The sequence below is a fragment of the Cloeon dipterum genome, chromosome 4 (genome assembly GCF_949628265.1).
Source record: "Cloeon dipterum chromosome 4, ieCloDipt1.1, whole genome shotgun sequence".
Taxonomy (NCBI): domain Eukaryota; kingdom Metazoa; phylum Arthropoda; class Insecta; order Ephemeroptera; family Baetidae; genus Cloeon; species Cloeon dipterum.
Window position 1 is genome coordinate 15,087,939 of NC_088789.1, and position 14,117 is coordinate 15,102,055.

At 38.7% G+C, this 14,117-nt stretch overlaps 2 protein-coding genes across 6 annotated transcripts; both read left to right on the forward strand.

Annotated features, from left to right (window-relative positions):
• The first annotated feature begins 118 nt into the window (after window positions 1–118).
• On the forward strand, window positions 119–5,599 carry Rab6 (RAS oncogene family member Rab6). 2 transcript variants are annotated; one of them, XM_065487973.1, is made up of 7 exons: window positions 119–440; window positions 1,479–1,537; window positions 1,597–1,650; window positions 1,915–2,020; window positions 2,078–2,283; window positions 2,504–2,570; window positions 3,861–5,599. In XM_065487973.1, the coding sequence occupies exons 1-7, from the start codon at window positions 371–373 to the stop codon at window positions 3,929–3,931; spliced, it is 633 nt and encodes a 210-aa protein (XP_065344045.1). In that variant the 5' UTR covers window positions 119–370; the 3' UTR covers window positions 3,932–5,599. The 2 variants fall into 2 exon arrangements, with proteins under 2 accessions (XP_065344045.1, XP_065344046.1); XM_065487974.1 differs by lacking the exon at window positions 3,861–5,599 and adding an exon at window positions 2,700–3,767 and having other exon boundaries at window positions 121–440.
• A 360-nt stretch (window positions 5,600–5,959) lies between these two features.
• Window positions 5,960–13,579, forward strand: krz (kurtz). 4 transcript variants are annotated; one of them, XM_065487959.1, is made up of 13 exons: window positions 5,960–6,124; window positions 6,902–7,011; window positions 7,209–7,239; window positions 8,315–8,375; window positions 8,431–8,624; window positions 8,685–8,863; window positions 8,927–9,062; window positions 9,126–9,210; window positions 9,267–9,339; window positions 9,670–9,813; window positions 10,677–10,763; window positions 10,952–11,104; window positions 11,162–13,579. In XM_065487959.1, the coding sequence occupies exons 2-13, from the start codon at window positions 6,977–6,979 to the stop codon at window positions 11,247–11,249; spliced, it is 1,266 nt and encodes a 421-aa protein (XP_065344031.1). In that variant the 5' UTR covers window positions 5,960–6,124; window positions 6,902–6,976; the 3' UTR covers window positions 11,250–13,579. The 4 variants fall into 4 exon arrangements, with proteins under 4 accessions (XP_065344031.1, XP_065344032.1, XP_065344028.1 ...); XM_065487960.1 differs by lacking the exon at window positions 9,670–9,813 and adding an exon at window positions 9,858–10,001; XM_065487956.1 differs by having other exon boundaries at window positions 5,961–6,124; window positions 11,159–13,579.
• The last annotated feature ends 538 nt before the right edge of the window (window positions 13,580–14,117 follow it).

The following is a 14,117-nucleotide window of genomic DNA, read 5'->3' on the forward strand; positions in this document are numbered from 1 at the left end:
AGGAATAACGTCTAAAATCAAAGGAAATTCCTGAGTGCACATCTTGCAGCAATTGACACGTTGCATTCGTGCTGTTCAGTGAGTCCATCGCCCCCGAGACTCCGCCCACCCGGACTTTCAATTGGTTTACTCTTACGGGAGTACACGAAGTTCGGCACTACTCTGACTCACTAGTCACGAAGCAGTGTGACGTCGATTGACAGTCGGAATAATCGTGTTAATATCTTACTCTTCGGCAGTCGTGGCGAATAGCTAGACTGCCGACTGACGCACACCCTCCGTGGACAATCCCGCTCAGACGGTGCTCAATCGCAGGGTCCCCCCCTGAAGCAGTCAGGCCAGCCAGCTCGCCACCTCACTAGCTCGCATCATGTCCTCGTCCGGTGATTTCGGCAACCCGCTCCGCAAGTTCAAACTCGTTTTTCTAGGAGAACAGAGTGGTAAGTCGATCCCCGAAATTCGACCGGTCACCCTCGATCCCATTTCGGCTCGCACGAGCTGACCGAAAATCGGCCCCCGTCTAGTTGCGGATGGGAGGCGGGGTCGCGCCCACCCACACCGTGTGAACCCTTTCTTTAGACAGTCAGTCGCCCAGTTGCAAATTTCACCTTTCTTTCTTCGAGTATCGTACAGTTCCTGTTTCTTTCTAGACTTGCAACTTACGTTCACTTTTTCTCGCACACACCTTATCAGCTACGCGAATTCGAACTCTCGCTAATGGTGCCGTGGAATATATTTTAATCAGCCAAGCGGAAAAAGCTGACTGAGCATGAGATAAAAAAATCAACTCGAGTTTCAAGCACAATTTATTTTGGGGATCGGTGGACAGACAAACGCGATGAATATGACGGTGGCTTATTGTTTGCCTGACGAAGATCTGTCCCCGTTTAACGTATCGATCTCTGACGTGTGCATGAGTTGAATAAAAAATGGGAATTTCACTAACCTGACCTAACAGCCAAGTCTTGGCAGTCGGCGTTTTGCAAGGAGAAATCAATTCTGCTTTGAATTTTTAATAACTAAGTTAGAAAGAAATCGCAATCTAAATTAGAAATATCAATTCTGCAGATTGTGCTGATCTAATGCAATTATATTTCAGTAGCAAAATACTTAATAATTTAATTAATTTTCTCCAAGAATCTAAAATTAAGTTTATGTATATAATTATTTACAACTAGAGCCATAATCGTTCAATTTCTCACAGCATATTTCTTGGAAAATATTGTACATTCAGTTCATACTAAATATTACTTTCATATTTTGGGTACCCAGATTACCTCTATTTTTGATCAAGCAACTTTTCGTTTTTATCGTGCCATTTACCCCACACTTAAATGTGAAACTTTTTATCTCTATGGCGTAAACTTTGTGTAGTTGTTATTAATGTAAACACCCAAGGGCGTAGCCCTCCAGAATTCTCTAAAACCTGCAAGCTCAATATTTGTGAATTTCTGCCTGAAACTCACTCTTTGTTTCAGTTGGGAAAACATCCCTGATAACCAGATTTATGTATGACAGCTTTGACAACACTTACCAGGTAAGTGGCTAACCTTTTTCAGAACCCAACTTATTGACTAATTTTGCTTGTGATTTCAGGCAACCATAGGCATCGACTTTCTATCCAAAACCATGTATTTGGAAGATAGGACGGTAAGGGTATTTTTGCGTTTCTTTCAAATAAACAGGATTGTTTTTCCTGCAAACTTAACCATTGAGATCTGGCATATTTCATTCCAGATTTAATATTGATAAACACTTTGAAAAAACATAAGTACTAAAATAACTTATTTGTTGTTTTGTTTTTTGTAATATTTGCGCCAATTCAATAACACCCTGAGATATTATATTAAATTGTTTTTAATTAAACTAATATCACGAATCAATATGTAAATGATTTAATATTGCCATTTTTAGGTGAGACTTCAGCTGTGGGACACAGCTGGTCAGGAGCGGTTTCGCAGTTTGATCCCCTCATACATTCGTGATTCAACGGTGGCTGTGGTTGTTTACGACATCACAAGTGAGCGCCCCTTTTTTACACCCAATGAGCTTCGTGACGTGATCTTAATTTTCGCAGACGCAAACTCATTTCACCAGACCTCCAAGTGGATCGACGATGTGCGCACCGAACGGGGCAGCGACGTCATTATAATGCTTGTGGGCAACAAGACGGATCTCTCCGACAAGAGACAGGTCTCGACTGAAGAAGGCGAGCGCAAGGCTAAGGAACTCAATGTCATGTTCATAGAGACCAGTGCTAAGGCTGGCTACAATGTCAAGCAGGTTAGAACTCCTTTTTAATTTCTATCTCTGTAAAATTTTAAATTTCCTAGATTGTCCCCAACACCAGATAAATTATTTTCCTTATCAAAATTTTCAATCAAAAGTGACCATTATATTTTCATTGTTATTTTTGCCACCATTGTACATTGACATGTCGCAATCTGCATATTTCATACTCTGGTCTTAAATTAAGTCGTTTTACAAGAATCTTCATTTTCAGCTGTTCCGAAGAGTAGCTGCAGCTCTGCCAGGCATGGATTCTACAGAGAATAAGCCTCCTGAGGACAGTATCCTTTTCCTCTACGATACAAATTTTCAATTTCATTACCCTGGATGCAGTTTTCTATTGATTTTCTATGATTTCTGTTGTATTATGATTTGTTTCGTTTATTTTCCCTTGACTTTATTTTGCTCAGTGCAAGAAGTGGTGCTCAAAGATACCCCGAACGAGTCACGCAACCCTGATGGCAGTTGTTCGTGCTGACTGGCTGGTTCGAGTGAGATGAGATGGTTTCTATCAAGTGTCTTGCCCTGTCACATTCCCCAGAAACAAGACTTGTTTCTTCGTCTGGCTTTTACTTTTTTGTCATTAACTAAAGATTTTTAACTTGCAACACTTTCAAAGTCTAATGATATATTTAGATATTTAGCTAATTTGATCTATTTTCTTGATGGCTACCATAATCAATCTTCTTTTAACTTATTTCACGCGACAACGCGGCAAATCTGACACTTGTTTTTTGTGAACCGTCACTTAATTAGTATTATCGCCTTCATTTGTAAGAAATCTATCTTCTAGTTCCGGGTTGTGCGCGTGAACTTGTGGTCACAAGCAAGCTTGCTCTATAGAACTGTACATAATTGGACTCCTGACGTTAAGGCTCATACATTGCGAGAAATTTAACTGAATGAAATCAACTCACGCGAAATATATTATGTTTCATAGATTTTCAAATAATTTATGACGTTGATCACCTAGACTAGATAAAAAAACTAATGTTGATGGATGCGTATTTAAATATTTTTGCAAAGCTTGAAGCTCAATTGATTCCATATTGTGCTAGGCCTTTTCACTGACGCGATTTTGATGATAATGCATTAAATATTTTGGCAGCTCCAGCACCTCATCATTATTATTTTTCTTTTCTCCATCCTTCCACAAATAAACTGGCAGTAAGCATTATCATTGATATCTTGTGCGGGATTGGAGTTAATTTAAAATTTTGTATAAAAAATTGGTGCTTGGCGATCAGTCTCAAAATTTGCATTTCTCTTCAAAATCACAAAAAATCAATTTTATCATCTAAAAATGTTTCCCAATTAAACACTGCAATTTATCCCACCTTAAGGGATAACGTTTTCTATGGTACAGGTTTATCAGGCCGCTAAAGTAAGTCGACTGGGCGCCTGTTAAGCCTGGTCCCAGACAAGTCAATATCGGGTTATCATGTAGCACGCAATAAATTTTCATTGATTTTACTTGACACATTTTCTTGATTTCAAGTTCACTTTCCCTCGTATTCATGGAATTACATTTGTGCTGTGCACCCCCATTGTCCTTAACTGCCGACTTTCAGCCGTTGATTTGCAGACACAGCAACCGCAGCATTCGGAGAGCGTGGACGAGGAAGGCCGGTGCATTTGCTAGGTGGACAGTGCGCCGCCCTCTCGCCACCGCTTTGCCCTCTCTCACCAACTACTGTGATGACCACAACTGCTTGCAAGTAGCGCCCGCATCACTATCATGTTTATAAAAGTAGCAAACTCTTTGTATATTGCTGTGCTTCCTACAAAACTGTAGATTCCTCTTGTCGAATTGAGGAGGAAAAAATTGCTCTCTCTTGTGTACAACGAGTTCGCCGCCGTTTGGTGCGGACAATTTAAATTAAGATTGGATTATCGTCGAAGGAGACAGTATGGCGCGCATTGTCAGTTTTAAGAGCAGTTTGGTAGGAAAAGCAATTGCAAAAGACACGAATTTCAATCCCTACCCAACCCGTGCCAACTCGAGAGAGGGCCTGTAATTTTTTCAGAATTTCACACACCACACACCTGGTTTTTAGGGGTTGCCAGAATGCAATCAAAAGTGTCTTTTGAATGAAGCCAGGCCCCTCGCGGCTTGACTCATTATTCAAACACTTGGAATCAAAAGCACCCTACTGGCAGCCATAGTTTTTCAACATCTTATGCAAGTTGCATCTGGTTACGCACCGACAAAGGGAATAATTATACACATATAAGCTTATGATTTTGCTTCATTTCGCTCTTCCCACGTGTCAATACGCTGTGATTGTTTTCAGAGAAGTCCACTCTTTTGGTTCTGCCCTTGATTGTTCTCACACCTGACGTTGTTTGCCTTTAATGCCACATAAAAAAATGATAATTGCAACGGGATGCTTGACGCAACAGTGCAAGCACCTGCATTTAGATATATTGAGCTCATTCGAAATAAAAACCTTTGTGTGTAATGCGAAATGGATAAATAATTAATTTTTCGTACCGCGCGCTGTGTGTGCATTTCTCATAACAAAAGTAAAGAAAGGCAGTTCAATTAAAAAGGTGGATGCTGATTGGTCAAATGGGACTGCTCCACTTTCGTTAAACGTCAGCTTGGTTTTCCGAGCTGTGTGTTGCCGACGTGAGTATCTGGATGTGAAAAAGTCAAAAGAGGATAGGCAAGTGGTGTGAATGCTAATTAGCACACATTGTAAATTTCGTGAATTTCATTGATACTTTTGTTTGAAAAAGTCATTTATTAGGATAAAATGTATTCATAAAAATTATCACGCTAATTTCGCTTTTTTAAAGCAGAGATGCATTTACTTCAACATTAACAAAAAATTAAAATTAAAATGACACCTGCTATCTGATATGACCCCAGTGAAAATTTTAAAACGGTTGATTGCACAGAAGCTAAAGGTGAAATGGATGATGCATTTTAGGTTGAAGACGAGCATTATATATTGCTGTCCGAGTAAAGTAAGATCATTGCCTATTTTTATTCCGTACGTTCATTTCATATTTTGCTTATCTGGCTTATATATTAATTCAAAATTTTGTAATACTTTTGAAGGGTGCTACTAAAATCCTTGTCGCAGTGTAGCTTTAGTGTTTTTATACTTTCTTGCCGCTGCACAGTAAAATTTTTAAATGCAACATAATTTAGACGAACATGAAAAAAACTGGCAAGGAAACTGAATTAAGATAACATTGTGGGAAGATGGCTAAGACACGAGTTTTTATATGAAATGTGAATTGTTCGTGCTGCTTTTAAGCTTTACTATTGTTTTGAATAAAAGATAACGTGTCACTACAATTTCTTATCTTTGAGTTATTTCTTTCACCGTTGAATTTCACCTGGGATTATGGAAACGACTATTAAAATCATAATATCATTTATTATATACTCTCTCACAATGTTGGTTAAAAAATGAAAATGAAAAGACTTCCTCTCACATTGTGTGTTGCTAAAGAAAATTTATCAATAACTGCCAAAATCAACTTGTTAGTGCTCAGTGGGAAAGAAGGAAACGTCTGAATAATCCATACAGTGCATGACAAATAGCTAAAATAATCATCATGACAGGACGGCACTGCGTGGGAGTTTTCCCGCCTCTCCCATTCTCTCAAACTTGGCGCGTCCGTCGTGAAAGATGGCGTGGTGCCATACCCTCTCAGTCAGCTTTGGATTATTTCCTTGTTCCGTCTTTGTTGTGGTCGGTCGGGCAGCGAGTGTTTTCGTCGTCATCGCCAGTTGCTCGTCGGTGCCAGCGTTCATGTCCAAGCAGCCGTGTGCAGACATGTCCGAGTAGGTCTGCGTGCGGTTCTCGCGCCCGTCCAGGTAATTTTACCGACGATCCGCCCACGAGCCTCGGCAGGTCCCGCAACCAGTCCCTCTAATGCAATCCTCACGTACATACAAAATATATCGACAAACCGCGCCCACCGTGGGCCTCTTGGGCCCCTCGATGGCCGTCCCCAGAGAACCACAAAGGACGGAAGGTCGGCCCAGCCAGGATTGGCTCTTAAGCGGCGCTGCTGACGTATGCCCTTAGAAATAAACGAGGCTTGAAATCGAATACGGACGCCGAGATACACCCTTTCGTTTAGTATTATGTACACAAAGCCGCTTAATGACAGATTATTATGTGTAATCAATGTTTGCCCGAGATTCCGAATGCGATTGCTGTAAGCCATTTACTTTTTCCGGCAATGTTGACCCAGAAAATAGAATGATTTGTAGAAAAGAGCTCCGACAAAGATAGATTTATATACACATACTTATTTTTCTTCTGTACAAAGTTATATCATCTGTTGAAAGTTGATATTTATGTTAAGGGTTGGACTATTATTTGGGAAATTTATTTTTAGAGTCAACCTCTCAGGAAAAAATGTTTATAATTCAAAAATATAGTTGGAGAGAAACAGAAGGAAAAAGTAAATCATTTTTCACGTCGAAATATTATATTATTGCCATTCTACCCTAACTGGTTAAAATTCTCAACTTAATTCAGAGTAATGAAGAGTTTGTTTTCATTTGATCAAATTTCGCCCGTCCAGTCATTTTGGTAGCACTACCTATTCAATCAATACAATTTACTATTGTTCTGGTTATCAGATTGAACTCTGTGTGTGACACGTCGTTTCGGCTAAAGAGAGACCAACACTGGCCCCGACTTCAGACTCTCCAGACATGGATGAATCCAGTTGTAAAAGACAGGCGACAAGGTAAACAAGACGCCGATTCTATTTACGTCGTCTATTCATTAGCACAAAGTCTATATACGCACGTAGACATGAATGTATTCATTACCTACCAAGTGCTCAACGCCGAGCCCTTAACACAACACACCTCTCTGATTACATTATTAATTTATTACTTGTTGTTTTGTTAAATAATCTCAGACTTTGTCCCATGTTTGCAGGGTGTTCAAGAAGAGCTCGCCCAACAGCAAGGTAAAAAATCTGTTGCAAGGTTTTTGCAAAATCCTGTCATTGCTAACAAGTGGGAGTAATAGTGGCGCAGTCACGAGTACCGTCGCTTATTCCCACTGCTAACCAATAAACAAATAGAGCGGTGATACCAAACATGGCAAAGATCAGCACTACTTGTCCATTGACATCCGCTCGTCAGTCAAATTCTGAGCTGGGGGCTTCGACTGACGTTAGGGCCGCCCCCACTTGTTTATTTAGATGCACGCCGCTAGCTATGAAATTTTTCCTCTTTAACTTTGAAACTATTTGTGGATTTTTTAAACTCCCGTTGATGCCGAAAACACGTTACAAGTTGATAACTTTGGACACGTCAGATAATATACACTTGCGGTTCGGAATGGCTAAAGGAAGTGCGTTTCCTTTAAATATATTCAAGGAAAACTGAGTACTAGATAAAATGAAAAAAATATACGAAACAACAATTTAAACACAGGATTGATACTGCAAAGTCGTGGAAAATCCTTGTTACCAAAGCATGAACTCAGTTGAAGCCAAAATTGACCAAAGTAGAACTATAAATTTTTTTAAAAAGTGGCTGAAAAGTTAGCATGCTTTTCAAATGGTGAGGACTGTCTCCTAACTTTATAATATCTTATTTTATGTCACAACAAGAAGTTTCCCTAAAAGACACAAATCTCGACGAAAGAAATGGAAATCTGCCAAGAAAATGTGGTCAAGCGCTGTAAATTTTGGGGAAATTTTTTAATTTACACTGTAGAAAGGTCCTTTTTTATTACTGCAAATTCCAGAACAAATTGTTCATCAATCAACTGCTTATTGCATCCAATAATTCAAACAATTTTCAACTGTCGCCCTTTATGGATCCACTTCAAATTTAGTTAACAATTATTTTCTTCTTTCAATGAACTAAAAAGATAGCTTACTTATTGGTAACTCAATCGGTTGAATAACAACTAACAAGCTAGAAGTTAAGCTTTTGAAATAGAACTAGAGATAAAAAAAATTTCTCAACGTTCGAAAAATAATGATCTTGTTACATGACACTTCATTAAAATACTTTCCTCTCGCGTTTCAGATTACTGTATATCTTGGGAAAAGAGATTTTGTGGACCACATCACACATGTGGATCCAATAGGTCAGACCCAATCAATGAGTTTTATCGATCAAAATCGAAATAAGAAAAATTGCAGATGGAGTGGTACTTATAGACCCTGATTATGTGAAAGACCGCAAAGTCTTCGGCCACGTGCTGGCCGCATTCAGATATGGTCGCGAGGATTTGGATGTGCTTGGCCTAACCTTCCGCAAGGACCTCTACTTGGCTTCTGAGCAGATTTTTCCTGTGCTAGAGGCGACAAGCAAACATCCACTCACACGCCTTCAGGTTTGAAATTCCTGCCGACTTGAAGGTGAAGTTTTGACTCTCCACTTGGTGGGTTTGCAGGAGAGGTTGATAAAGAAGCTGGGACCCAATGCTTACCCTTTCTACTTTGAACTGCCTCCACACTGTCCTGCCTCAGTCACTCTCCAGCCTGCGCCAGGGGACACTGGGAAACCATGCGGCGTTGATTACGAGCTCAAAGCTTTTGTTGGCGAGACCCAGGATGACAAGCCACATAAAAGGTAATAATACCGCTGGCGGAATCACCAAATTTGTTTTTCATGATTTTTATACTCTGCACTCAGGAATTCAGTTCGTTTGGCGATAAGAAAAATAATGTACGCACCGAGCAAACAAGGGGAACAACCCTCAGTGGAAGTCAGTAAGGATTTTATGATGAGTCCCAACAAGTTGCACCTAGAAGCGTCTCTTGACAAAGAGGTGAAGTCTTGAATTGAGATTGTGTAAATAATTTTTACTTTGCGCTATATATATTTGCAACAGTTGTATCATCACGGGGAAGACATCGCAGTGAATGTGCATATTGCGAACAACAGTAACAGATCAGTGAAGAGAATTAAAGTTTCGGGTAATTAGTCCCCAAGAGTGTCATCGATCACTTTGTATATTGTATTTGTTTTGCAGTGCGCCAGTTTGCAGACATTTGTTTGTTTTCAACGGCACAATACAAGTGTACAGTGGCTGAAACCGAGAGCGAGTAAGTTAACGCATTCTAACGTATATTAGTTTATTAAACTTGACTTAATTTTTTATTAATCTGCACTTCTCCAACTTCAAGTAATCTTGGTACGCGTGAATAGTTTGAGTTGTAACTTCTGCTCTCATTTGTTGTATAAATTTATAATTTTTCATCCCTGTCGTAATTGGCAGGTTTTTCAATACTTATTAAAATATATTGCTTATTTTGGAGGTCAAAACGATCATGGGCATGGTTTTTTGACGTTTTAACCCTCCGTGGGCTCCATCATCGTCCAGTACGGGAGCCCATAAATCGAAGCTTAGTTGACGCCGCAGTTTGCTATTGCAGAGAAGGGTGTCCGGTTAGTCCAGGTTTCACGCTGTCGAAGGTATTTTACCTAACGCCGCTGCTGGAAAAGAACAAGGACAAGCGAGGGTTGGCGTTAGACGGCCAGCTGAAACACGAGGACACAAACCTCGCATCGTCGACAATGTGAGTTGCGAGCTGGGACTAATAAGTATGGTGGTCGGTTGCAGGGAGGGGTGTCCGGTGGGGCCTGGGTTTACCCTGAGCAAGGTTTTCACCCTCACGCCCTTGCTGGCCAACAATAAAGACAAGTGGGGATTGGCTCTTGACGGCCAGCTGAAGCACGAGGACACAAACTTGGCCTCGAGCACTCTGTAAGTCGCTAGTAGATGGATTCTATGGATGGCTCGAATTTCCATGTAGTTTCATTTTAACGTCGACAGCTGAGTGTGCAAAGTGGCTAAAAATGTCTTAACCGTCTGAAATCGAGCATTAAATTCTACACTCCCGACGCGCATAATATGACGCTTTTTGAAGTTGCTCTCCTTTTGTTGAGAGAGGACAAACGCTGCTGCCTTTATACATATTACCATGTTTGTCAATGGGCCGTGTCTGTTGTTTGTGCTTGCTGAGGCTGTTCAGAACAACCGCTTGACCCCCTGCCTGCTACCAATCATCATCCTTCTACGTCTGTTGCATTCAATTCTTCTATGTTTTTTGATCTTTTTTTACACTCCCTTGAGCTGTAATACTGCCCTTTACAGAGGCAAAATTTAAGCTTTTGGCAGTGAGCAATTCAATCAATCATGTTTGTGTATAGTCTTTCATCTTTTTATCAACTTTGCAATACAGTGAAAGCTGTTGAGCTTTACACCCACTAAATTTCACGCTTTATTTTAAGCTGAAATAATCAATCACTACTGTAAAAACTTAACCTTTGTCCACGGTGTAAAACTAAATACAATTGTGGCAAATATTCAAATGTACAGTGGCGCACCTTTTTGGACTTAAATTATTTTTCATAACATGTTCCTAACCTTTTTTCTCAGCATCAGTGACACGTCTCAACGAGAAAACCTTGGAATTATTGTTCAGTATAAGGTTAAAGTGAAGCTTTGTCTTGGAGCACTTGGAGGGTGAGTAGAGAGAGCATTGCAAAAATAATATGCACCATTACATTGGTCGTTATCCTCGTGGCCACATGTATTCATTTAATATTTCTTTACTGAAAATACGGATATCAGAATATAATCATATTTTAATTTAAAACAATATGATTGTAAAATAGGTGTTATATCTCATTTTATGTGGCGAACAATTTCAGGGACCTTGTGGCTGAGCTTCCATTTATTCTGATGCATCCAAAACCGGAGGAGGATCCTCTGCCGGTTCTCAGTTCAAGTCCGTCCCATGCTGCTGACGCTTCTGATGGACAAAAATCTGATATCGCCGTGGACAACCTCATCCAGCTTGATGCGTGAGTATTTTTAACAAATAAAATATCGCGAATGGGCAATAACTCTTGAAATAGTAGCGAAGGCGTTCGGCCCGATCCTGATGATGACATAATCTTTGAGGACTTTGCCCGACTGAGGTTAAAAGGAGGAGAAACTGAGGCTTAAAATGGGCCCAGGGGATGGAGAGAAGGGTTTTTATGAAAATCATTAATTTCAACTAAATATTATAACTCTATAACTGCCAACTCTGCTGCATCGATCATGCTCTCCGCAGGCCAGTCTTTTAGAAAATTGGCAGAAGCGTTGTTTGCAATAAACTTGCGGGGGTTTAGATAGGTGGCCAGCATGGATTGACGATTTCTTTTTGCGAATGGAAAAATAGATGGAAACACCGCTGGCCACTTGGCGTGCAGCAATAAAAATTTCGAGCGCGGTTCGCTTTCAAGGGACTTGTCGGGAGTGTGATCGTTGGGATGGTTACGGTGGGAATAATGCAAATTGGCCTCTAGATTGGCCAAGAAATGCTAATCAGAGGTCTGCCAGCAATTTTATTTGTGTACTGGCAGAAATTCTAGCATTCATACAGAATTTCTGCTCTAAAATAACTGATGTAAGCCGATGTGATTGTGCATTTTTCATAAATAATATTATATTGTTGCATTCACTAATGTGAACAGCATTTACTACCATTTTTCCTGAATGTGTTTTTGGTCACCGAATCTCAAAACATAATATTTTCATGAACACAAACTGCAAGCTGGTTCCAATCAAAATCCGACGCTCAAATATGATGATTGTATTTAACTTTTTTTTGTATCGCTTTGTTCTCAATTTGACACAAAATTTGAAACAATACCCGTCTGTCAAGCTGTGGACTAACCTTGCTTGAGGTGTATCCTTGATTATATGGTCTGCTATGTGATTCAATCAAGAAAACCATTATTTTATTAAAATATGCTAACGAAGTCCTTTTCTTCATGTTGAATATTGAAAATTCCGGACATTTTCCTCGAAGCAATGCTATTTATTCAGCTCAACCAATAACCATTATTTATAGTTTAGTTAAATCTAATTATTTCGCCATCGAACTCGTAAAGGCTCCTCTTAGTTACGGTGATTGGAAAATCAGTTCCATTTTCTGAGACTTCGTAACATCTTTGCTCTAAATAAAGTTACTTTATTTATACACTCTATACACATAATTTGATGCCTGCGTTCTCTTTACTGAAAACCTTAAGCAAGTATCTAACTAGAGCTCAAATTTGCAGTGATTCCTTCTTGGTGAAAATTTGTTTGTTAAATGTTTTATTTTTCTCTTCCTAAATTAAGGCTAAAGAAGGTGACAATTTTAAGCGCAGATGGCTTCCTTGAAGCATGAAATGTCTAAAAAATATTGTGTAAATTATTATTAAAATAAATATAATGTTGCATATTATATATTTCTTTCACACAAATCGCCATTTGGCAAATGTGATGGTCAGTGTTACTATCTTTGCCTATAAAGCACAATTTGGTTGGGTGAAACAGAGACTAACAATAATGCGAGAAGATGATTACTATACTATACTTCGCTTCCCCACGAATTTACTTTGCAAAATGTGTACATATTTTTGCTGCGCTGTATTTAATTACGAAATTACAAACTACACAGAATGTTCGTACGTGCGAGGGGGAGACGTGTATTAACTCGTATTCCGTCAACGAGAAATAATGCATTTTGGGTTAGCCTGAATGGGATGCCATCATTTGATTTATTATTTCATTATAGTCACACACTCACTGTATAACTATAATGATAGAAATATATTTATATATTATTTATAATGCAACAACCACTTGAGGCAAATTATGACCTGCAGAAATTTACCTCAGTTCTAAACTGTATTTTATCTGTTGACTTTAAAATCAGGGTGTGTACATTTATAATACATAATTATTATGTTGTTGAGCAACAATCCAAAAAAATCCGGCAATGGAGCTTGTGTGAACCTTTTTATTAGATTGTAACAGTGGGTACAGGACTAGAATTCGAAATTTTATTTCGAATGAGCTTAAATTATCTATTTTGCCTTCAAAAATTTAGTTTCCTGGTAAACACAAAATACACATTTGAAATTGATGTGTATTTTGTCCCTTGTTTGCTCTCTATATTATACAATGAATGAAAAGTCGTCTGCTACGTAAATTTGACCTTAATAAAAATAGAAATGTTTGCCTTACGAAATTTACATCTGAAAATGCCCACTGTTGCTTGCGTGCGAACCACTGAACTTGAATTTTGCTGTTATTCTCAGTATTAAATCCGATTTATTATTTAATTCCTAGTAAATCTCTTTTGGTCATGCACAATACAAAAAAATTGAAGACTAGTGACTATATATATATATATGTTCTATGTATGCCATTTAAATAATTTGAACTCGTAAAGATGAATTGTATATTCCTGCATTATTATTTTCGTGTGAGGAATAAATTGTGACCTCAATGTTACCTAACGCTAGGCTAGTTTCATTGAAAATATCATTACCCTTTATCTTTCTCAAAATTTTAACCTCAGAAATAATAATACTAATATTATTTATAGGCCTCTATATATAATAATTCAAAAAGCTCCAAGCTTATCATTTTTAACACTTAAATACTTTCTCCTTAAAATGGTAAAATGGTCCCTTTATTTAAAAAAAACTAATTCATATTGACTGACTGACATAACTAGACTTGGAATTGTAATAAAAGTTGATACTAATAAGTAATATTCACCTCTTCGTGTTACAATAAATCCGTAATTATTATAATAATATAATTATGAGACTTAATATTATGTCTGTAGCGAAAATTAGCCTGTTAGTAAGATGCAGAGTGAAATGATCTCAAGCTGTCAGGTTGAAAGGTAATTTTTCATTTTAACGATTTCTATCTCATTATCTAAAACACATGACTAAATAATGTCATGAGAAACGAGAACGCACACTGCGATCCATTAAGGGGCTAATTAAGATGTGTGTGGAGATTGCGGCGTAGGGCGCTTTTGAC

Bases quoted from the DNA above. Each gene is read 5' to 3' on its own strand.
- Rab6 (XM_065487973.1), top strand. From the start codon at position 371: ATGTCCTCGTCCGGTGATTTCGGCAACCCGCTCCGCAAGTTCAAACTC. The intron at 1,538-1,596 runs GTAAGTGGCTAA...TTGTGATTTCAG, and splicing joins GCTTTGACAACACTTACCAG to GCAACCATAGGCATCGACTT. The intron at 2,571-3,860 runs GTATCCTTTTCC...GCCGACTTTCAG, and splicing joins GAATAAGCCTCCTGAGGACA to CCGTTGATTTGCAGACACAG.
- krz (XM_065487956.1), top strand. From the start codon at position 6,977: ATGGATGAATCCAGTTGTAAAAGACAGGCGACAAG. The intron at 8,864-8,926 runs GTAATAATACCG...CTCTGCACTCAG, and splicing joins GATGACAAGCCACATAAAAG to GAATTCAGTTCGTTTGGCGA. The intron at 9,211-9,266 runs GTAATTAGTCCC...TTTGTTTTGCAG, and splicing joins GAAGAGAATTAAAGTTTCGG to TGCGCCAGTTTGCAGACATT.